At 37.4% G+C, this 25004-nt stretch overlaps 1 protein-coding gene across 12 annotated transcripts in view; it reads left to right on the forward strand.

The window, feature by feature from the left end:
- trioa (trio Rho guanine nucleotide exchange factor a) overlaps window positions 1–25004 on the forward strand; it is a 130671-nt gene that overhangs the window by 60131 nt on the left and 45536 nt on the right. For 11 of the 12 annotated variants that reach the window (XM_089123116.1, XM_089123120.1, XM_089123117.1 and 8 more), the window contains 9 exons: window positions 1888–2080; window positions 8471–9013; window positions 10535–10657; window positions 13456–13647; window positions 15233–15364; window positions 15628–15858; window positions 18259–18381; window positions 19902–20093; window positions 22044–22213. In XM_089123116.1, the coding sequence (XP_088979242.1) occupies window positions 1888–2080; window positions 8471–9013; window positions 10535–10657; window positions 13456–13647; window positions 15233–15364; window positions 15628–15858; window positions 18259–18381; window positions 19902–20093; window positions 22044–22213 (1899 nt within the window). Of the gene's footprint in view, window positions 1–1405; window positions 1662–1887; window positions 2081–8470; window positions 9014–10534; window positions 10658–13455; window positions 13648–15232; window positions 15365–15627; window positions 15859–18258; window positions 18382–19901; window positions 20094–22043; window positions 22214–25004 lie in introns of those variants that run through there. The other variant, XM_089123128.1, reaches the window with a different exon arrangement.

The following is a 25004-nucleotide window of genomic DNA, read 5'->3' on the forward strand; positions in this document are numbered from 1 at the left end:
TAATTTTGGATATTTTTCACATGTCAGTTTTTGTTTTGTTATTTTTGTCCCAGACTCAAACTTTAAAAACATTAAAAAAAAATTTAAACATTAGAAAAAAATCTAATTATTTATTTTTAATTAATTATTATTTAGACTTGGTTAAACGCAAACCATTCAAATAATTATGTGAAACATTTATATAAATTTGTGTGATTATTTCTACTACTAACAACAATTTTGCTATGTTAAAGGTAGTGTTAAAGTTTAATGTTTTGTTACAAGCAGATGTTAGTGTCAGTGGATCAGTTTGTTTTTAGTAATTTTGTTATATTCCTTTGTCATTTTTATCAATATACTTAGTTTACATTTTTTTTTTTAGTTTTAAAATTTAAGTTTTAATTTTCAGTGAATTGCCATGGCAACATTTCAAATTTTCCTACGTTTTCCTGTTTTTTTTCCCCTTATTATTTCAAGTTTATTTCAATTATTTAAACATTTTAATAATTAAGTATAACCACACTGCAGTGGATAGCATGCTTGAGAGGTATGAGGTACAGTATGTGATGCGTGCAGAACATTTTTTCTTTGCATTTTTGCACAATGTGCATTTAAGCTGAAAATCAAATTATGCTAAGTTGTGAAAATATGACTTAATTGTGCGTGTAAAATGCATAAAATCCTAGCTATGAAATTACCCGTAGAATTGTCTTCCAAACATATTCGAAATGTAATTTCCACCACAAAATGAATGGTGAAATTATTTAAAGGGATAGTTCACCCAAATATTAAAATTCTGTCAACAGGTTTGGAAAAACTTGAGGGTGAGTAAATGATGACAGAATTTAAATTTCTGGGTGAGCGATCCCTTTAAAAATGACTTATTTTCATAACGATTTAGCAAAAAAACAAACCAAAAAGGCTGTGTTGTTATTAGCAGACCGATTCAATAAAGTTGCTTTTGCTTCTGTTTTACCCCTTTTAACTTTTCAGAATGTGGTGGATGGTTTACCATCACATCTTTAATATAACATGTTCCTCGGCAAGTAATACTGCAATGAATTTAGTCGCTCGGTACTTCTAACAGGAGGGAGGGGAATAGAAAACAGAGATTTAGATATGAGAGAAACGCAAGAGGGGGCGCGATGGAAAGAGTGGTTGGTGGGAAAGGCAGCGTGGGCTCGATCAAGAACCTTCCGCAGTTCAGCCACTGCCAACGGCTCTTCCTCCTCCTCATCATCCTCACACACAAACTCTGTCCCCTGCACCCACACACTCACGCCAGAGAGAGAGGTCTCCACAGTTACAAAGCAAATCCCCTAGAGATAAAAAAAGAGAAGCACACAAAGATGGGTAGAGATGTATCATGATAAAGAGAGAGAGAGAGAGAGGGGCGCGCATCTTTAGAGATGGAGAGCAGGCGAGTGTGCAGGGAAAAAATGGGCGGGCGAGCGAGCCAGTGAGCGAAAGAGAGAGAGTGTAAAACCGTGTCGCAGTCGCACAAGGCGGTGTGTTCTTCTACAGCTCCTCGATCAGACACTTTCACAGGTGCAGATGTTTCACTGAAGGCGTTTCAGAGGAACTGAACACTTGTCACACAACTCTTAAGATTGGATACCAAAGGCCGTCCGTCAGCATGTTTCCTGCTCATGTGATAGATATTTTGCTGCTGTGTTTCATGGGTAAGCTCTGCGATTCGTCCCTCCCTCCCAGTCTGTCCGTTCTGTTGAATGTGCATTGATTTTTCAAGGGAAATCACTTTTATTTTTAGTTCCTGCAGTTTTTATTCATGCAGCGGTTGTGTTCGTTTCTTAGCGAGAAGGATGTACCATAGGTTATGTAATGCAGAGAGGATTAAAGCTCATGTTTTATAGTTCTCCCTTTCTCTCTTTTCTCCCCATCATCCAGCGAGGACGTGTGCAAACATGGCTTCACGGTCATCGTGGACATGCGTGGCTCCAAGTGGGATTCCATCAAGCCTCTCCTGAAGATCCTGCAGGAATCGTTTCCCTGCTGCATCCACATCGCCCTCATCATCAAACCAGACAACTTCTGGCAAAAACAGAGGACCAACTTCGGCAGCTCCAAGTTTGAGTTTGAGGTACGGGAGCGTTTGATGTGATCTTGTGTTGAGAGGCGTAGCTCGATGTGGGCGCCGTCAGAGATCACTGTTCATCTCTGCACATTCACACTTACTTTGCATGTTTTAATTATTGCATGCTTTAATATACTAAAATTAGTGTTGTTCTGTTAATCCGGTTGGTGTTTATTAGTGTTTTTGAACGAATTAAAGGCATTTCAGTGTTTGCAGAATACAATTATAGCTGATTATTCTCACAATCTTCTGTAATATCAGGTGGAACGGCATTTTATTTCGTCTTATTAATTAATAATCTGCGGGTTTGTCTGTGACATCCGATCTGTGTTGGTGGGAGCGTGTGAAGGTGGATGTGGGAGTGTGTGGGTGTTGATGGTCTGTCTGTGTGTGTGTGTGTGTGTGTGTGTGGTGGGGGGTTGACTGGGTGAATGTAAATGTGGCTGCAGCAGAATTGCTTTTTTTTCTGCATTTGTTATGTATTGAGTCAAGATTGCAATATGTTGGTGCAACTTTTTAGTTCACAGAGCCTTCAGTGGGTTTTTCCAGGCTTGTTTTTATTTGAGCGCATTGGTGTTTGTTTTTGTTGGAGAAGCTTTTGTGTTTGTGTGTGCGTGCATTCAGTCTGACAGCACATGTGGAAAGAAATGATGGCTCATGTGACAGCTGCAGTGCAAGAGAATATGTTTTAAATCGGATGATAATTTGTATCCATGAATAAAACATGATTACGGTATCACTTGATGAAGACCAATCGTAATCTAGACTAGTATGTTGCAGTGACATCATTGACACTGGCAGTTACGCGTCATGCTGGAATTATCGTAATTGAAAAAAAAAAGATTCTAATTTGAGCTTCACGTCACGTCCTCGGAAAATGTTTGTTTCTATGGCAACGTTCATAACACCATAAAGATCCATGTGTGGCTGTGATGTGAATGACAGTTAATTCTTCTCGACGTCAATTCTGCTCAGTTTTCTCCTGTGAAATATTGATGAAATATAGCTGTAGCCAAATAATTACCTTTAACAATAGAAGCCACTAACATCTAGGCTGTTTTTACACAAGGCCACAATGGTCTAATGGGAGAAGTCGGAGCTTTTCAGTACAAGTAGTTAGAATCATTTTGAATTCATAAAGGCCTTTTCACACTGACACCGTGTCTACACTGAATGCGACAAAGTGACCGTTGCATATCCATTTGTCCATCTTATGAGAAGTGTCGCTTGTGCTCGAAGAAGTTCATCATAAATAGGACGAGGCATCAGTTCATTGTCGGGATCCAGTGTAGACAACATTACTGATTGTCTGTTGTCGCATCGCACCGCTCGTGTCCAGTAACACTCGCTTTACTATTTGTTGACAAAAGCCATTACTATTGCTGGATGTCCTATTGGTATTAATATGATGCAGATCTGGTTGTGCTTTGCTTTTGAAAATATGATCACAAGTGGGATCTTTGCTTGCAAAAATAAATTGGACTTCATGTTTCTGCTAAAGACTGAACATCCTGCTGGGAAGGGCATTTGTATGTAAACCGCATCATGTAATAAACAAGCTCCGCTATCTTCACTTCTCTCGGTTGTCGTCGCATCACTTTGCTGCTCATTTGCATTAACTTAAACTTTTCTCAGCTTTGAAGAGTTGTTGGCTAAGCGATTTATTGTTGATAAATCTGCTAAGTCTCTTTTAAAATGAATAGTAACATACTCTCTGCAGTCTGCACTCAGTTAAAAAGATTTTAAAGTCTTTATTGGTTGTTTAAAATGATGGATAAACTCACTCCTCGATTGGACTATTTGTTTAATAATGCGCTGTTGATTGCTTGTTCTTACAGATGTTTAAGCAGATACTTTAATCTGCCAAATGTACAAAATATTTCAAGACTATTTTCTATATATAGACCTCCAAGCAAATGCTGTCAAATCACATTTGGATTACTGATAGATAGATGCCTTATATTTCTTTTTATGTTGTTGTTTTTTTGTTTTGTTTGTAAAGTGTAAATGTATAAAACGTTCAAAGATTAATGGCAGAAGTTACTATTATTATTTATTGTTAGGTTAACTAAAGGATTAATTGACTAATCTGAAAATAATAATAGGTAAATCATAAAAATAATTAATTGATTAACTGACCAACTGTAAAAGTAAGCAATAGATTAGCAAACTAATTGCAAAAGTGATATAGGTTTACCGACTAACCGCAAAGGTAAGCGATCGATTAACCAACTAATCGTAAAAGTAAGTGATAGATTATCCAACTAATCTTAAAAGTAATCGATAGGTTAACCGACTAACCATAAAGGTAAGCGATAGATTAACTGACTAATCGTAATAGTAATCGATAGGTTAACCGGCCAACCGTAAAAGCGATAGGTCAACCAACTAATCGTAAAAGTATTAGATAGATTAACCAACTAATCGTAATAGTAAGCGATAGATTAACCAACTAATCATAATAGTAAGCGACAGATTTACCGACTAATTGTAACAGTAAGCGATAGATTAACTGACTAATTGTATTAGCAAGCGATAGATTTACCAACTAATCGTAATAGTAAGCGATAGATTAACCAACTAATTTTAATAGTAAGCGATAGATTTACCAACTAATCGTAACAGTAAGCGATAGATTAACCAACTAATCATAATAGTAAGCGACAGATATACCAACTAATTGTAACAGTAAGCGATAGATTAACTGACTAATTGTAATAGTAAGCGATAGATTAACTGACTAATTGTAATAGCAAGCGATAGATTAACCAACTAATCGTAAAAGTAAGTGATAGATTAACCAACTAATCGTAATAGTAAGCAATAGATTAACCAACTGATCGTAATAGTAAGCGATAGATTAACCAACTGATCGTAATAGTAAGCGATAGATTAACAGACTAATCGTAATAGCAAACGATAGATTAACCAACTAATCGTAATAGTAAGCGATAGATTAACCAACTAATCGTAATAGTAAGCGATAGATTAACCAACTGATCGTAATAGTAAGCGATAGATTAACTGACTAATCGTAATAGCAAACGATATACTAACCAACTAATCGTAAAAGTAGATTAACCAACTAATCATAAAAGTAAGCGATAGATTAATTGACTAATCGTAATAGTAAGCGATAGATTAACTAATCGCAAAAAACAAATGAGATTAACCAACTAATCGTAAAAATAATCATTAGATTAACTGATAGTAAAAGTAATCGATAGATTAACAGACTAATCGAAATAGCAAGCGATATACTAACCAACTAATCGTAAAAGTGATAGATTAACCAACTAATCGTAAAAGTAAGCGATAGATTAACTGACTAATAATAATAGTAAGCGATAGATTAACAGACTAATCGTAATAGCAAGCGATAGATTAACCAACTAATCGTAAAAGTAAGTGATAGATTAACCAACTAATCGTAATAGTAAGCAATAGATTAACCAACTGATCGTAATAGTAAGCGATAGATTAACCAACTGATCGTAATAGTAAGCGATAGATTAACAGACTAATCGTAATAGCAAACGATAGATTAACCAACTAATCGTAATAGTAAGCGATAGATTAACCAACTAATCGTAATAGTAAGCGATAGATTAACCAACTGATCGTAATAGTAAGCGATAGATTAACTGACTAATCGTAATAGCAAACGATATACTAACCAACTAATCGTAAAAGTAGATTAACCAACTAATCATAAAAGTAAGCGATAGATTAATTGACTAATCGTAATAGTAAGCGATAGATTAACTAATCGCAAAAAACAAATGAGATTAACCAACTAATCGTAAAAATAATCATTAGATTAACTGATAGTAAAAGTAATCGATAGATTAACAGACTAATCGAAATAGCAAGCGATATACTAACCAACTAATCGTAAAAGTGATAGATTAACCAACTAATCGTAAAAGTAAGCGATAGATTAACTGACTAATAATAATAGTAAGCGATAGATTAACAGACTAATCGTAAAAAAAACAAACGAGATTAACCGACTAATCGTAAAAATAATCATTAGATTAACTGACTAATCATAAAATAAGATGAATTACTAATGAGTTGAATTACTAAAATTACTAAAACGGATATAAAAATCAAAATAAATAAATAAGAACAAAAACTAATAAAAATTACAATTACTGAAACTTTAATATGAAGCTAATTTAAAATGAATAAATACTATAATATAAATAATACTAAAATAACATTGATTTACATCTGCTAAATGGAGGTGATATATTCCCATGCATCTGCCGTTTAGATCCTTTTTATCCAATCACAGATCAACATGCTGGTGTCACTCGCATATAAATTCCCCAATTGCCCCTTCTGCCCCATTGTGACCACTTTTCTTACCTCACAACACTGAGAAATTGTGCATGCATTTCTTTGGGAGGATCAGAAGCACTCCCTGCCATCTGGTGGTCCATGTAAGTCCAAACAAGTGTTGAGCACAACACATGATGAGATGTTTCTGGTGGGCAGGGTCAAGGAATTTGTCATAGGAACGGCTGCAAGCTCTCATCTCGCCCACTGCTCATGACATACCACATTTCTCACAATTTCCCAACAACAAAATATGAGCAGAAGAAAAAAAAAAGCAAATGCACTCCATAACTTGCATTATTCTCATTGTGGTTAATAGACAAATGGGCAGCGTGCCCGTGTTGGTGTGTGTGTGTGTGTGTGTGTGTGTGTGTGTGTGTGTGTGTGTGTGTGAGTGTGAAAGAGTGCCGATGCCTGTGTGACGGCAGGAATTGAATTGATCAATAGGTTTAGACTGCATTTACCTTGAATTCACAAAAGAGACACACTCCTCCACTCTCTCCTCTTTCACGGCTTTGACCAGCCTACTCGCGCACATTTGATTTTCTTTTTTTTTTCTGTTTTTTCTGTTGTATCTATTCATCTGTAGAAAGAATAACACACTACTTTTTGTCCTCTTAGGTAGAGCAGACTAATGTGATCAGAAATTAATGGATGGATGTTTTTTTTTTTAGTTGAGTCATTGTTAATTGTGTTACTTGTGCATCCGTGTCAACTGAATCTGAAATGAATTAAAAAAAATTGTTAATTAGCAAAAAGCTGAAATAAAATAAGTTCTGTTTCTATAGAAACATTTTTTTAAATAATACAATGATAGCATTAAAAATGTATAATTAATAATAAATCTAACCATAAAATTAGATATATTTAATTAATAATAAATGCCACAATAACATACTTAACACATCAAGTCTCTTTATCAAGTTTTTCTACACAAATTGTCCTAGTAGATGTGAAATTATACCTTTTCTGTGTCAATTACATTTGGTTAGTTTGTGTCTAATGATAAAATCCACACCTGTTTTTTTTTTCATATATATATACAGTATATTTTGTTCTTTATTGTCAGTTCTCAACTGTGAATCAAAAACAATCCACTAATATTTACAAAAATTAATATATTTATTTGCGCTCAACAGTGAGACTCATGATGAAACGCTGTTCTTAAAGAGACAGTAACTTTTTTTACTCTATGTAAATATTTAGAAACAGAACAAATTTATCATGTAAACAATTAAGCTGCTAAAATATATAATTGTGTAAATATGTAATACAAATTTTAAAGTAAATGGGGCAGTCATATTTAATCAAATATTATGCAAATGCTGAAGAATTTAAAGGACATTTTATAGATTGTTTTTTTTTTCTGTTGCGTTCACATCAAGGACGTTAACTACGCATATGATCCGTATCAATGGATTCACTTTGAGAATCATTTTACTAATATAATTTGTGTTATAGTTCTTGGTGTGATTGGTCGTTTATGTTGGGTAAATCTCATTGGTAATATATATATATATATATATATATATATATATATATATATATATTAATATTAAACATCAATTATGTTGTGATAGGATGTGTTTGAGTTTTGCCACAGTTTCAAGTTCCATGTAGATTTATTGCCAGACTCTTGATGCTTACTCAGAGCATGCATGCATATACATTTGTACACAGATCTACATATTACCCGAGGCTCTTCAGTTGCTCAGAGCTGCTGGTTTGTATTACTTCAGTGCTGGAAGTGTTGTTGATATCGCTCTTTCTGACGCCCTCAGGCTTCATGCTGGGAGTCTGTCTGTCTCTAGGTAGTTTGGACCTCAGGCGGTCCCGGAGTGGCTGTATGAAATTAGATTTATGCCCCCGGTTAAAAATAGCTGTTCCACCTTGCTGGTCATTAACAGAGCCTGGAACGGCTGCATCGTTCACATAGGATTTAGGGCATAAGGAAGTCATATTGTGCATATTGATTCACTTTCATATTCCTTTTTCTCTGCGCTCAATGTCCATTTTCTGTTCTTTTCATCCTTCCATCACGCCCACCTTCAGACCACAATGGTTTCCCTGGAGGGCTTATCGAAGGTGGTGGACCCGTCCCAGTTGACGCCCGACTTCGAGGGCAGCCTGGACTACAACCATGAAGAGTGGATCGAGATCCGCGTGGCCTTCGAAGACTTCACAGGCAACGCTCGGCACCTGCTAGCCCGCCTGGAGGAGATGCAAGAAACTGTCACACGCAAAGACTTCCCGCAGGACCTGGAGGGAGCCCGGCGCATGATCGAGGAGCACGCGGCCCTGAAGAAGAGGGTGATGAAGGCTCCCATGGAGGAGGTGGACAGCGAGGGCCAGAGGCTCCTGCAGAAGATTCAGAGCAGCGAGAGCTACGCTAACCGAACTGTGCCTGTGCCACCCGGGCAGAGGGAAGGGCAAGGGCAGCCCAACGCTGACACCCAGGGCCTTCTGCCCCGCATCTCAGCCCTGCTGGAGAAACTTCACAGCACCCGGCAGAACCTGCACCAGGCCTGGCACGTGCGCAAGCTGCAGTTGGACCAGTGCTTCCAGCTCAGGCTGTTTGAGCAGGATGCTGAAAAGGTGAGATCCACAGATGCACGGCCATTTATTGTATTGTATATTGTATTTTTCTGTTTTTCAGTCATCCCACAGAAAAAGCTTTTTTTTTCAAAGTAAGGCACTCACAATGGAAACGAATTGGGCAAGGCAATTCAATCAGTCAAAAAAGACACACAGATGATACACATTAACATTATATTAGCGTGATAGTAGGGGTGTAATGATAAACTCATGTCACTATTCGATACATACTCACGATACAATATTATTGCGCTACTTTAAAACATATGGTAAAAGGTTAACAAAAAATGTACTGTTGATTTAAAATGCTAAATTTGATAGTACATTGTGGGTTTGAATGAATAGGCTTGGACTTGGTGACACCAGAAAAACAATATTCATGATTGTGAAGCTGAAAATACAGAATAATTTTAGAGGAATATGCTTGCAGGCTTTCATTGATTAGAAATATTTAAAATAAATATCAGGTAGCATGAGACATTTGGCATCATCAGGACTCACAAATATTCCCCCATTGCGTTATACATTATAATCAACATTATATATTGTAGTTTAATGTAGTACTTGCACTAAAACTCTAAAAACTTAATTTTTTTCTCACACATTACTTTTTATTTTGGGGGGAATATCCATGATACATATTGTCGCTATCCACGATACGTATTGCAATATATCGTGACACGATATATTGTTACACCTCTACATGATCGAATCACTTACTAACGTTTCTAGCCCGTGTAACTTTCACATGATGCATGCATAAATACAAGAGACGAACCTTTATTAGAGAGGTAAATCCGAACACAAAAATTACATCGTTGACAAACAACATTTTATTTTTTTATTATTTATTATTTTATTTATTTTTTACATTATTATAGATTTAAAATTTTAAATATAATATTTTGTTTAATATTATTAATTTATTTTATATTATAATATATATTTTAAATATTTTTTTCTAATATTTATATATTATTTATTATTATTATACATTTTTTTTTTGTCCTCTTATTTGATTTCATTTTAGGGTTGGGTAAAGTGAAAAATATTTTCTCAATTGATATAATAACATAAATGTTGTCATTCAGCTAACCGGTGGTGGGATATCCTCTAAATCAGTGGTTCTCAACTTTTTTGACTCTCGGCCTCCCGATATTCAACACAATATTTAAAGGCCCACTCCAGGTTTGCCAAGGCTCCCTAGATGGTGCAAACCCTGTGTTTTAATCTGGATCTGTGCACATATTTACAGAAGTTCTTACTAATTCGTATCAATGTTTCTCATTGTGGGTGGAAGATTTGCATGTTGCTAGGAAACCAGCAGCTATTCTTTGCTCCTGAGAAATGGGTCATTTTTATGATTTTTCTATTTTTATCTATTTCAGCTGTATATACACAACGATGCACATGTTCATATACGCACCCGATGGGATATCTTGTATTACAAACACACGTACACTAAACCATGTTCTAGTTAGATGTGTGCCTGATGTGTGTGTGATTGTTGTATCTCTGCAGATGTTTGACTGGATCATGCACAACAAAGGGCTGTTTCTGGCTGGATACACTGAGATAGGCAACAACCACCCCCACGCCATGGAGCTGCAAACCCAGCACAACCACTTCGCCATGAACTGCATGGTGAGAAGATTGATCTTCTGACATGCACACACACTCCATATATACAGTGTTTCCCCTGTTTTAATATATAATGTTACAGTGTTATACAGTGTTTCCCCTGTTTTAAAAAGCAGGCTTAATATTGATATATTCAGGGTCCTGATTTGGAGATGACGAGCACGTGAAGCTTTGTGCCGTGCTGCTTATATTTATCAAGCCATAAAAATTTTGCCCCTTCCCGCGCCCAAAACAAGACATCTGTGGATGAGAGTCCAAAGCAAGGACTTCTGGGAAAACATCCTCCTTTGCAACTTCATAGACGATGGGTGGAATGAGAATTTTAGATTGACACGGCAGTCATTTATTACACTATAATCAACATCATCTCGTTCCTTGCATCATTCTGCAATTTTTTTTTTTTTTTACATCAGTGCACACATGCACAGAATTTCCAGTTTCAGGTTTCAATCCAATCAAGTATTTACTTACAGTGTCCTGTTAAGCGGAAATGTCCATCGGATATGGCCAATTCCTTCCAGTTGGTTACGTGTGTTTTTTTGTTGTTGTTTTTTCGCTAGTCCGATTTCAAACAGATTATTAGGGTTTGTGTTGTAAGGCCGTCTAATTCGATTCAATGGCGGTATTCGATTAGAGTTGAAGGTCTCCTGCGTGTTCCATCTTTTCTTGTGGCAAAGGGATTTTTTATTAAATGCAATACATTTTATCTAATTAACTCGTTATTTCATCTGACTATTAAATGAAAAGGTTTTTCAATGATATCTGTGCAGCATTAAATATATGTGAATGTTTGACTATTCCTTTTAACTCTAATAAAAATAAAGTCAAAGTCTGTTAGAAAAATTAAATATGACAATTTATTGTCAGATAAATCTATTATTACAATTTCATAATAATTGAAAGATATAATCAAAGCAAACCATCAAACGTTCTAGAACAAAGAGGAAATTTAAAACAGGGTTTACCCATCCACCCTCCTTTGTGTGTATGTTATCTAAAAACTCTTATTATATTTAGAAATAGGACACTTGTACCAGTCGCACGTGTAGACATTTCAAATAATACGAAACATACGACGGACGATGGCGAATCAGTAACATCTCATTATATAGATCAGTGGTTTTAATCCGCGCACTCGTAGGCTACGGTTACTCTCATCAAAACTGAAAAGCCTATGTTCATCAGTGGTTATAGCCTATATCAAGCAGGGACACGTTTGTGTGCATTTTATTTTGTGATTTCACCGGAATGAATAGAGAGTCTCCACAACGGCGATAGATTGGGTGAAGATTGCGCAACTGGCTCACTTCGTCCATAGCAGCGGACACGAGCGCTCAGCTTGATTTCAAAAGCAACAGATTTTAGCGCTATATCTCTAATTTAATAGTAAACTAAATGAATGATTTGCTAGTCAACTGGAGATGTTTTATTTATTTGTATAGGTACATTCTGTGCCTCACTGTTTCAAAAAGTGAATGTGTGTGAAACCATAGTAAAAAACAATTGGTGTTGATTTACGCCAATCGGAGATCCATGTTTTTTTTTTTTTTTTTGTCTATTTGAAAGTTAGGCGAATAACAACTTGTTGTATTCTATAAGGCCTGATTATGTCATTTTTTAAAGTTACGTAGCCTGCCTCCAGTTTTCCTCAACTTGTCTAATTAAGAGGCGATATTTGACCGGCATATCATCAAAATGTCCGTAAAACGAAACCACCATTTTTTTCTATTGGAAACTCGGGTCACTACGTACATCCTGTATCTTGTAATGTTCCCACGGCAAAAACCCTTACGCACACTGACTAAACTAGTATTTTTCTTCCATTTAAGCTGCGTAATGGCTTGCGTTTGACAATGTAAGAGCCGATTCTTTATTGAGTGAATGGTGACTCATCATATAATCAGAGATGAAGCATAGACCGCTATCCACCTAAGTGTTTCCTGTTTGGGTGTTCACCCACCAGCTGTGAGCTCTGTTAGGGGCGTCCTTTTAAAATCCCCATTACTGAAGGGAGAAGTATTGATCACTTCCTGTTTAAAGAGGCAGAAAGTGGATGTAGGCGTATTGAGCCGTGGTAAGTCTTCAACTATTGATGTAAAAGTTTAATGATTGTGTTATAAGCCATCAGTAACAGTGTGAATAATGGTTCCTCGCTCATTTTGTTTTCCCTGATTACAAGTGTTTTTAATGTTTTTGATAGAAGTCTTTTATTCTCTCAGAGGCTTCATTCATTTCATCAGAAAAACAGTAATATTGTGAAATATTATTCCAATTTACTGTTTTCTATTTGAATATTTTTTTAAAGGGGTCATGAACTGGCTTTTAAATTTTTTTTATATTGTTGTCTGAGGTCAACTTATGACGCTCGCTTGGTTTTTACATTCAAAAACATCAAAATGAATAAGTAATAGGCTATTTTCTACCCTAGTTTTGAGCCTAGCTCAAAAACGCTCGTTTTTTATGGGCGTCTCGCAATGAAGACATGGAAGTAAACGCCCACTGCTGTGAGTGGATAACAGTTTTAGATATTATAATGAGTTTCACTCTCGATCCGGTTTGTCATCACGAGGTAGGCTTATGTTATTTAGCTATGCGTGTAATGCACGAATTGGTGGGCGGGGCTAAACCGGCCGTGGTGAAGTAGGCGTTGATCTTCTTCTACGGGGGTGATGTTTTATCCTCTTTGACGTCATAGTTCCCCACTTTGAAAAACGAGTCGTTTGCTTAGCCTGGTGTCAATAAAAGCTTTTATTGGACTATGATGATTTTCCGCTGATAGTGAAAATGTTTTTGTCCCGCAGAATGTTTACGTAAACATTAACCGCATCATGTCGGTGGGGAACCGTCTGCTGGAGGCGGGCCATTATGCGTCCCAGCAGATCAAGCAGATCTCAGGTCAGCTGGAGCAGGAGTGGAAGGCCTTCGCTGCTGCGCTGGACGAGAGGAGCGCTCTTCTGGAGATGTCTGCTACTTTCCACCAGAAATGTGACCAGGTCAGAGAGAACACTGCTACATCTTGTAATGATCACTGATACCAGTTAGAGCTCGCCGGAGAGATCAGTGTATGTATACGAGTTGTGAAATGATTAGACTGTAGAAGATGTGATTTTTCATAATTAGAAAAAGTATGAAACGCAAACAAAATTCCTCATTTAAATAATGCCCTCCCAAGGCATACACAGAATAAAGGGGCGGGGACTGGTTGAGTTAGTTAGTAGTGTGTTAAAACTGGTTGTTAGGGTAAGGAGCAGGACATTTCCCAAACACGCTCGAAACGGTTGACCAATCACAACACACTCGTCCACTATCTCGTGGCCTCAATATACTAACTCATGGCCTCAAGATATCTTGAGGCCACGAGTTAGTATCTTGAGGCCACGAGTTAGTATCTTGAGGCCACGAGATAGTATCTTGACACCACGAGTTAGTATCTTGAAGTCACGAGTTAGTATCTTGAGGCCACGAGTTAGTATCTTGAGGCCACGAGTTAGTATCTTGAGGCCACGAGTTAGTATCTTGAGGCCACGAGTTGCTATCTTGAGGCCACGAGTTAGTATCTTGAGGCCACGAGTTACTATCTTGAGGCCACGAGTTGCTATCTTGAGGCCACGAGTTAGTATCTTGAGGCCACGAGTTACTATCTTGAGGCCACGAGATAGTATCTTGAGGCCACGAGTTAGTATCTTGAGGCCACGAGTTGCTATCTTGAGGCCACGAGTTGCTATCTTGAGGCCACGAGTTAGTATCTTGAGGCCACGAGTTAGTATCTTGAGGCTACGAGTTAGTATCTTGAGGCCACGAGTTAGTATCTTGAGGCCACGAGTTACTATCTTGAGGCCACGAGATAGTATCTTGAGGCCACGAGTTAGTATCTTGAGGCCACGAGTTGCTATCTTGAGGCCACGAGTTAGTATCTTGAGGCCACGAGTTAGTATCTTGAGGCTACGAGTTAGTATCTTGAGGCCACGAGATAGTATCAATTAATTTTTTTTGCCAAAGTGAGACTAAGGGGGCTCCGTAATAATCCGTTTTAATCGCATTGTAAATATTCACTTTTATCTTTCGGAAGGCAGGAAAAAACATGCTTGTAAAAATGTGGGAAAAGCGTGATATTTGAGAGACTGCTTTAGAGAGGACAGGTGAATAAAATATTCCTCTCACACATGCTGTGTTTTCATAGAGAGGCTGTATCAACAACAATCTTTTTTCCAGACTTTTTTATTCCTTTGCGCATCAGCACAACTGCCAATCTGGAGGCAGCCTGGTCTGGGCCGTCCTCATGCATGAGATTCAGTTTGAGTTGAGGTACCAGACTCTCAGTCTCTCTTGATCTCTGAGAAAGAGTGGGATGAGATGAAAGACGAATTGATATTCAGCATAGAAAGCATGTCTCTGATCATGTCCTGCGTTTGCCCTTATTATTAGTTTTAATTCACTCTAGTTCCTTTGATGTCAGAGGTCTATATTGACATAACATAAAAGAATGTATGTTCAATATAGAAATTGCTTTGTTCTTCATATTGTATGTAATTGTTGTATTTTTCTGTTGTAAATGTGTGTATACCTGTCTTTCTGCAGTACATGAGTAACGTGGACTCATGGTGTAAAGCGTGTGGGGAAGTGGACCTGCCCTCTGAGCTACAGGACCTGGAGGACGCCATCCACCATCACCAAGGCCTGTATGAACACATCACCGCTGCCTACTCTGAGGTACAGAGCCGTGCGTCTCCAAATCACTAAATTGCAAGGCACTTTAAAAAGCCGTTTAAGGGAACTGATCCCAAAGTAAATTGCACTAGCACATTATAGCAATTACAGGCATGTCTAAAGTGGCAATTTTATCTAATTATATTTATTATAAAACGCTCATTGCTATTAAGAGTTACTTTGCAGATAACAATACAAATTCATTTTAGTAGCCTATAATAGGCTTGCACAATTGTTTTCTGATCATTGTCCCGCCCTCATGCTAGGTGAGTCAAGATGGAAAAGCCTTATTGGACAAACTTCAGCGCCCTTTGACCCCCGGCAGCGCTGATTCGTTGACGGCGTCTGCCAATTACTCCAAGGCGGTTCACCATGTTTTGGACATCATCCATGAGGTTCTGCATCACCAGAGACAGCTGGAGAACATCTGGCAACACCGTAAGGTCCGGCTGCACCAACGTCTGCAGCTGTGTGTATTCCAGCAGGATGTTCAGCAGGTAAAACACACTCACACACACTCTCATTCACCTTAAAATACCCCACAAGATCCACATGGGTGCAAGTGCGCTGCTGAGAGCTGCACGTGGCATTTCATAATACCCTTGAGGGAACGAATCAAAAAGCATAGAGATGATATAATGGGATGGAAGGATGTGAGGGAGATACAAAGAAAGGATGTAGAGTCTGCATGAATAACTGAAATGACTCTGTCATGTCACTAACACAAAAATGTTCGATATCACAACAAAAACCAATATCATATTGAACAATATTACTCCTTAATTAAAAAAAATGTAATGTTATTTAAACATAAAATGTTTATTTAATAATATATAATAATATTTTTGTTAATGTCTTTATTTATTAGAATTTTGGTAATTCCTACACAGTGAACAATCCTATCTTCACAGAAACATTTTTGGCTGATTTTCTCACACACACACACAAAGAGGGATAAATGTAATATAATTATTAACAAAATAAATGTAATAAAATTGCATGTTTTTAGATTTTCTATGTAATCAATCATTTTAAACAATTCAAATATCATATAATACTGTAAAAGAAAACAATGTAAGGTAAATAATAGAAAGGTAAATAGCGTTTTAATATTTTTTATATCTTGTTAATATTTCTGTCACTGATTCATATTAATCTCATTATACACCACACAATTTGACACTTTTTGTCCCCTCTGTTTACACTAAAGCCATTTTGACCATGTGGTACTTGAAAGTAGTTGCATCCATAGATATGTATATAAAGGTAGATGTGTTACGGTGGAGTTTCCATCGTCATCACCGGCGGCCATCTTGTCACAGACAAGCTGTAAGATGAGTGGTCAGCACGAACACAATTACTCTTATATTGTTGAAATCTTGACGGATTTACAAACGGTTTGGTTTCTTACAAACGTTATTAACGTGGCTATAATTATCTGGATGATTATTTATTTATACACTTTTTATTCATAAGTATGCAGTGTCTTAACTACAAACCGTTTGAAAATCGGTAGAAAATTGAGCAAGTTATGGTCATTTAAATAGTACATGTACCATTAACACAATGTTACGAGTAGGGTTGGGTATCGTTCGAATTTAAACGATTCTGATTCCGATTCCTTGTTTCGATTCCGGTTCCTAACGATTCTCGATTCCGATTCTTTTAAGAGGCAGGGTCAAAAAAGTTTAGCTAACCTTGCTAACCAATGGTATTTCTGAAGAAAATAATCCTTTCTGAAGGAAATACTCCTTCTGTCACAAATACTCCTTTTGTCACAAATTTAGCATTTTGCCGAGATTTCGTTATTTTTAGAAAAGTGAAGCCACACTTCGGACCACCGACGTAAGCTACTCATGTTCGACTCGCGCGGTTATGCCAACACTTCCGGAAGACACTTCTTCTTTGGTGTTGTTCAGCGGTTTCTTCTTCCGCTCGGCGGACTGTGAATATCGAAACTAGGAATCGAAATTTTAACTTTTGAACGATTCCGGGAAAAATGAAAAGTTAGTCCCGGTTCCAATCGATACTCGATTCTCGATACCAAACCCTAGTTACGAGTAAGCGAGCTGCCTGTGACAAGATGGCCGCCAGGTGCAGACGTCGTCCTCCATTGGCCAGCAGCGTGGACGACATATCTAGCCTTTATATAGATATCTATGGTTGCATCCACCAAATTGAGTCTGTACTTGGTTCTACTAGGAAAGAAAGACTAATATAGTTATTTTTTTATTCTTGTATGTACTTGCGACCAGTGCTTTTGGCTTGTGTCAGCCAAAAACACAAGATTTTTTTATTTGGAGATTCCCAAATTCTTACTTCTGGGCAGGCTTTAGTTCAACATACAATTACTGTTACCACTGCCTCTTTAGTACACCGAAGCAGTGTACGAAAGAGAAAACACTGCAGCATCTTGGCTGAAGATCTCTGGGATTATAATTGTTTACACGCAAACAGAAATAGACACATGCAATTTAAAGTCTAGGATAAGCCGCTGCCGAAGCGTAGCACTTTGCGTTTCTTTCTATTGTACATTGCTTTCAGGTTCAGGGCCAGTTTATTGGTGCAGAGATTGTGGTTTTCTGCAGCGAGGTGTTCGACCGAGAGAATGCAGAACGGCTAATTCTGTGGCTGAGGGAAAGTGTTGCCATGGAAACCGAATAGTGGTTCCGGGGATACGATGAGAGGCAGAGAGGGAGAGCTCTAGGCTGTGAACGACACCTTTATGCATAGTTTTTTTCAGTCTTGGACCCTGTAGTCTCACCTGTCATGCTATCTTGATTTGACTGCCATTAACATAAAACCTTTCTGACAGGACACATTCTCACTTAAAAACGGACTGGAAAGCTCTGCGCTATCTCACAAATTCATTTGAATTTTTTTCTCTGTGCGAGTAGGTTCTTGACTGGATTGAGAACCACGGTGAGGCATTCCTCAGCAAACACACGGGGGTGGGGAAGTCTCTGCATCGCGCACGAGCCCTGCAGAAACGCCATGAAGACTTCGAGGAAGTTGCCCAGGTTTGCCATTCAATCCCATTTTGAAAGATCCCCTTCCCCTCAGGTTTTATTTGAGCTGGCTTCCCTGAATTGTTCCATGCATAAATTAAGTCTTAAAGGGTTGGTTCAGGATTTTGGAAATCGGGCCTCATTTCCAAGTTCGCTTTAGTGTTATTTATCAGGGGAGACAGTTTTTTAACACTTTATTTTTTAATGGTCCACTTTAGACATTCTTCTAATCTAAGTATATCTGTTCGTTTACACCAGACGCGAATAGCGCATCAAATTCTCGCCTACCGCATCTAGTTACACTTTGAATCCATTCACGCGTCAAGAGCGAAATTGACACGTGAAAAAACAAAAGTTTAGAGCGAAATCTATGCGCGTCACGCACGTCAGAATCGAAACCTGTTGGCGGCCATTTTTTTTTATGTTGATCGAGCACTCATCGAGAGAGTCACCGCACTGTATTTGCTCTAGAGAGCAGAATAACGGCGTGGGGATCATCGTCGCCGTATTTGTGTCCACTGGACTCTTCAGAGGCGAACCGTTTGGCGAGTTTCACCATTTGCTCGCCCGAGGAGCTGCACTGGATGACGGCCCAGTTTGATGAACTGTTGTCCCGCATCAGAGCGAGAATCACCCTCTCCCTCATCCACCTAATCTGTCATTTATTTTTGTTTTGATGATAAATAGAGCCAGCTTCCAAAATGTATTAACCTGTCCTGTGATTTTTTTTTTTTTTTTTTTTTTTCTCACATCCAGAAACGGTATCTTATGCACATGTATGTTGGTTGTTGTTACATCATTATAATATTTCATATAATCTAGATATGGAATGAATAACATTCAATACAAAATGAACATGTCTTGTATATTGAAATAAACTTTTAAGGGATAAAATATTTGCTTTGTTGTGCATTAGAACCACACCAGGCATTTAGTCGTATTACAAAATAATTTATTGAAGCATCCAGATACTTCACCATGTGAGCAAGCAGCTAGGCTCCTGATTGGTTAACACAGCGCGAATTGATGCCGAAGTTCAGATTTTCCAACTTGGGTGGTAGGCGCGAATTTGCGTCAAACGCGTGAATGCACAAATGGCACTAACTAAATCATTCGTGCTTAACGCGGCAGATGCTCAATTCACCCTATTCGCGCGAACGAGGTTTATTCGCGTCTACCGCGCCGTGCTCTACGCCTCATTCGTTCCGCAGGAATTTTTTATGCACGTAAGCCGTTTGCATTGACTTAACATTGAAATCACTTGCACCTGACGCGCTATTCGTGTCCGGTGTGAACGGACCATAAGTAACTTTGCAACATGTCAACCAGCAGTCATTAGAGTATTAGTAGACTGTCTGCTTAATCTCCTAACACTTTATTTTGATGCTCCCCAACAGACATTCTACTGACTAGAAGAAACTATTTCAGCAACTATATTGTTTGTATTAGTCAGTGCCGAAATGCATTTAAAGTGAAATATTCTTAACGGCTGACATGAGCATCATAGTCCATATGTGTCTTCTCTTTATCAGAATACATACACTAATGCTGATAAGCTGCTTGAAGCGGCGGAACAGTTGGCCCAGACGGGCGAGTGTGACCCGGAGGAGATCTATCAGGCCGCCCATCAGCTGGAGGACCGGATCCAGGACTTTGTAAGGCGTGTGGAGCAGCGAAAGGTCTTGCTGGACATGTCAGTAGCTTTCCACACCCATGTGAAAGAGGTAAGAACTAGGCATGGACAGGCTGGTTGAGTAGTTTAGTCTGAATGAAAAAATAGTATGTTTTTGGTCCCGGTTTCACAGACAGGGCTTCGATTAGGCCTTAGTTCAATTAGGGCATTTAAGTAGCTTTTATAAACATTAAAAAAACATAAAAAAAAACTTTACTGGTGTGCATCCTAAAAAATGGCACTTTGATTTCAGTTGAAAGATCTCAAACATGCATTTTAGTCTGGGACTAGGTTTAAGACTGGGGGTTAGTACTTGAGTGGTGGTTTATAGTGGTTGAATTAAAGACAACCTCTTGGGGACATCTTCAGCACTGTCAGCGTGCTAAAATCCTCTCACAGAAGTTCAAATGTTCATCAAATCACCTCTGGAGAGCCGCCATCAAAGCACAGCTTTTGTAACAAATGAATCGCCGTCAACAATGAATTTCAGAACTGTTCAGTTCTCCTCAGGCCTCAAATCGCCTGTTTTAAACAATGTTCCCATTTTTATGCATAATGTCCAGGGTTTTTTTTGTGTGTGTGTGTGTGTGTGTGTGTAGTAAAAAGATGTAGATATTTATATATTTAGCATGCTTATTTGCTATGTTTTTTTTTGTGTGTTTGTGCCATGACTGTTGCATACTTAATATGCTATTTGCACATTTGCACAAGAACCTGACGCATTAAAACCTGACTTTTTTTTTTTTATACATTTTCAGCTTTCTTTAGTGTGTAATATTGCTGTTTGAGCATAAAAAAGTCTGCAAAGTTAGAAAGCATAGTCACTCCAAATTGAAACTCTATATCAGTTTCTGAATTGGAGGAAGACATGAAAGGATTATTCTTCATTTAAATAATTCCCGCCCAAGGCATACACAAAATAAGGGACGAGGCCTGGTTTAGTTAGTTAGTGGTGTGTTGAAACGGGTGGCTATGGTAATGGGCCTGGCATTTCCCAAACACTTTCGAAGAGGTTGAACAACCACAACACACTGATCCAGCCGACCAATCAGAGCACATTGTGCTTTTCAGAAAGAGTGGCTTCAGAGACAGGAACTAAACAGAGCGTTACTGAGAGACTGGGAAGAGAGGAGCCGCAACTGTGGAGAATATGACAAACAATGTGTTTTTTAAACATTCAGGCATGAAAACCTGTTCTAGTAGAGCCCAAAAACAAAATCAAGACTTTGTAATAGGTCCCCTTAAACATTCAATATTATACATCAGAAAGGAAAAAAAAACTTAATTACACAAGGTGAATGTGTACATTTAGCAAAATATGCATAAATATCTTTATATGCAACACAAATAATAATATCTATTGTTATTTTAGGTATTAAATTAGGTATTAGACCGTGTGTCCACCAAAGTGTTTTTAGCCCGCTGAAAACGTCAGACGCTCTGCTGAAGACGCCGTGCTTTGGGCGCTTGAGAGCGTTTTGGCAGCACAGCGTTTTTCCGTTGAGACGTTTCGTTGCTATGAAACAGAATATCCTCAGCACAGTTTACACGTAGCTGATTTCGCCGATAATTTGTTTCATGCAAAATATTTATTTCTCATCCATGTTGTTCGGTTAGCTCTGCTGTTTGATGTCGTTGAACAGAAAGAATGTTGTGACAGTTGGTCGGTGTGGTTCAGTCCGACTCCCGCCCCTCCTCCACTGTGATTGGACGGCTGGGTAAAAAGTGACAGTGATGAGCGCTGCGTTTTATCCAAATTTGAACATTTTTCAACTCTCGGTGACCAGTAAAAAACGTTGTGCGCTCAGTGTAAAAAAAAACAAAACGCTCAGTTACGCTCATGACACTTATAAAACGTGGCGCTCCCATTGAAAACAATTGAAAACATACACCAGGCGCGTGGAAAAAACGCTTTGGTGGACACACGGCCTTAGGTATTATACTAAAATGAGGTGTTTTATTAAGTAAAAAAGTGCCATTAACACATGTCTTTTGCTCACAGCTGTGGACATGGCTGGAGGAGCTGCAAAAGGAGTTGTTGGACGACGTATACGCCGAGTCGGTGGAGGCTGTTCAGGACCTGATCAAGCGTTTCGGGCAGCAACAGCAGACCACACTGCAGTTCACTGTAAATGTCATCAAAGAGGGAGAGGATCTTATTCAGCAACTCAGGTGCACAATCTTCTCATCTGTGCTTGTCTTCCCCTGCAACAGCTCTTTATTCTGCTTCAATGCTTTGGTGTGGATAAGTTCGATTCCATTGAGATGGGGTTTGTTTGATTTACTGTGAAAGTCATCCTTTGAAATCTTACACACACACACCAAGTCTGAAACATAGAGGATTCCACCAAATAATACACAGATGATAAATAGAAAGCACATCTTTCTGTCACTGTTCCTTACTACAAACAACAAACCAGAGTAACTTATGAACAAATAACTGTTATGAACTAGTTCTTTGAGCGAATCAGTTAGAAATACTCAAATATCAGTGTTGAGCTCATAATAGTTTGCAGTTAATAGTTTTAATCAGTTTAATAACTCTATCATTGAATCGTTCAAAGCGATTATTCTCTCATTTTATTATGCGCAACTCATTATTAATCAAATTATTCTCTCATTTTATTATTTACAACTCAATATTAATCAAGTTAATCTTAGTTATTCTTGATTCTCAGAGAACTTGCATGAGTGTGGATATTGAAGATACACATTCAGTGTTTGAATTTAAAATAAATGACAAAATATTACCAAAAAGTTATATTTTTGTGGTTTTGTATAAATTTAGGACCAATTAAGCACTAGAAGAATTGATAATGAGCTATTTGCATAAACTGTTCATCAGTGTTGGCTAAGTTACTTAAAAAAGTAATTAATTACTAGTTATTAATAACCTTTTCAACAGTGTAATTAGATTACTGTACTAATTACTCTCTCTAAAAAGTATTTAATTACTTTTAATTACTAATTACTTTCAAAATCCCATATCAATCTCAACCAGCTGAATAATACAAGGATAGACATGAATCTGTTTTAATTCTTTCAAATAAATACTACAAAATTGCATGAATTATCCTTAAACTGACCAAGGTGGAGAAGGTTACATTATAAAAACATACTTTTTAACAACAGACAATACATTTTGATGTTAAACCCACTATTGTTTTATGTCTGATCTCAAGACATTTCACACTTTTTTCATACATATTTTACAATAATTCATACGAATTTGTACGAGTGTGGTCGTACAATTTAGACGCCTCATAAAATGCAAATGAATCGCTGTGAGATCGGATTGATCTATACACAGTATTTACCTCAATTACATCAGAAGTAGCTGTAATTAAATCCCTTACTTTACATTTTCAAGGGAAAAGTAATTAAATTACAGTAACTAATTACTTGGTAATTAGTTACACCCAACACTGCTGTTCATAAGTTTTTTTTAAGTCGGTTTCATATTAACCTAGATTGGTCTAATTTGATACAGAAAAGTTAGACTGATTACCCCTAACTAACTACTAGTTGGTCATACTAGTAAAGACACAGTTTTATCATAATTGCATGTTTGTGCAACTGGCCTAATGGATTGCAACTGGCCTAAACCGCAACTGGCCTAAAATAATTGCAACTGGCCTAATGGAATTGCCTAGTTGAGTCAGAATTGTAACCAGTATTGTGTTTGTACTCAAGCAAACATTAGTCATGCTCACTTGAACAAACCTTTGGATGGTTCAAGCACTCATTTGGTCCCTTTCACCAGCATCCACTTTGCATTTGGAGTACTATCCTCTCTTTACATTACTGTAACTGTGAGTAACTATTAGTGCAGCTGTGAAATGGCATTTATGTCCAGTGTTAGTGCTAACGGTCAGTCATATGTATAATCTGCGTGTGGGAAGGACTGCTGCCGCAGAAGAACGTGAAGGCTGAGATTCAGAAAAGCTCGATCCTGAAAGTTGAGCAGGAGAAGGAGAGAGAAGCATGCAGTCTCTCAGCGCTCTCACGTGTTCGGCTCCGTCACATTTCATCAGTGCAACTCTGAATACCCGACTGCCAGCACTACTGCAGTGGCCTGCACAACGCTGCAAAAATATTCAGGCCTTGAGGAATGGTTTGATGCAACCCATGTGACTTATGATCATTACGTAGTATGATCTTAAAGGGGTCATCGGATGCAAAATTCACTTTGGTATATAAATGTATCTTTGCCGTCTGTGGATATAACCATTATACAATTAAAAAAAATCCATTCTCTCCTTTTTTTAATCCTCAAAAAGTCTAAACACTCTAGCAGTTGCTCATTATCATTTTTTAAAGAGACATGCACTGAAACGGATCGCTGTGAACAGAGCTGTTTTTGAGGAGGTAAAAGGGTGTAGTTAGGGTCTAACTATTTTACACAAAAAAGGAAGATGATATTAGGATTGTCAGCAGATTAAAGAAAGTATAATTAATTCCATACTTCAAAAAAGTAAATAAATTTTTTAAAAAAGTACAATTTGACATTTTATTTGTATATTATATACTATTTATATTATATTTATTACAAATTCTGTTTCATGTTATGTTTTATATATGAAAAAATATGATTAATTTGAATTTCAAATAATAACTGGTTTGAAATCAATCGTTAAGAAATTAAATCTAATCAAGTCCTATGCTAATGAATAAACTTATATTAAGTTTTAAATACTTTTCAATGTGATGCATTGCAGTCAATTAAACATATTATTATGCCATACATATAAATATAAATAATTTTGTGTATATATATATATATATATATACACAATGTGTGTGTGTGTGTGTGTGTGTGTGTGTGTGTGTGTGTGTGTGTGTGTATTATATATATAATTTATATTTATCTATATACTTAATTTTTAATATAGACCCTTAAATATTGAAATATATTTTATAAATATATAAAATATTAAATATGAATTTGCATTTTATGTATTAT

The sequence above is a fragment of the Pimephales promelas genome, chromosome 18 (assembly GCF_988280905.1).
Source record: "Pimephales promelas chromosome 18, fPimPro1.hap1.1, whole genome shotgun sequence".
NCBI classification, from domain to species: Eukaryota; Metazoa; Chordata; class Actinopteri; order Cypriniformes; family Leuciscidae; genus Pimephales; species Pimephales promelas.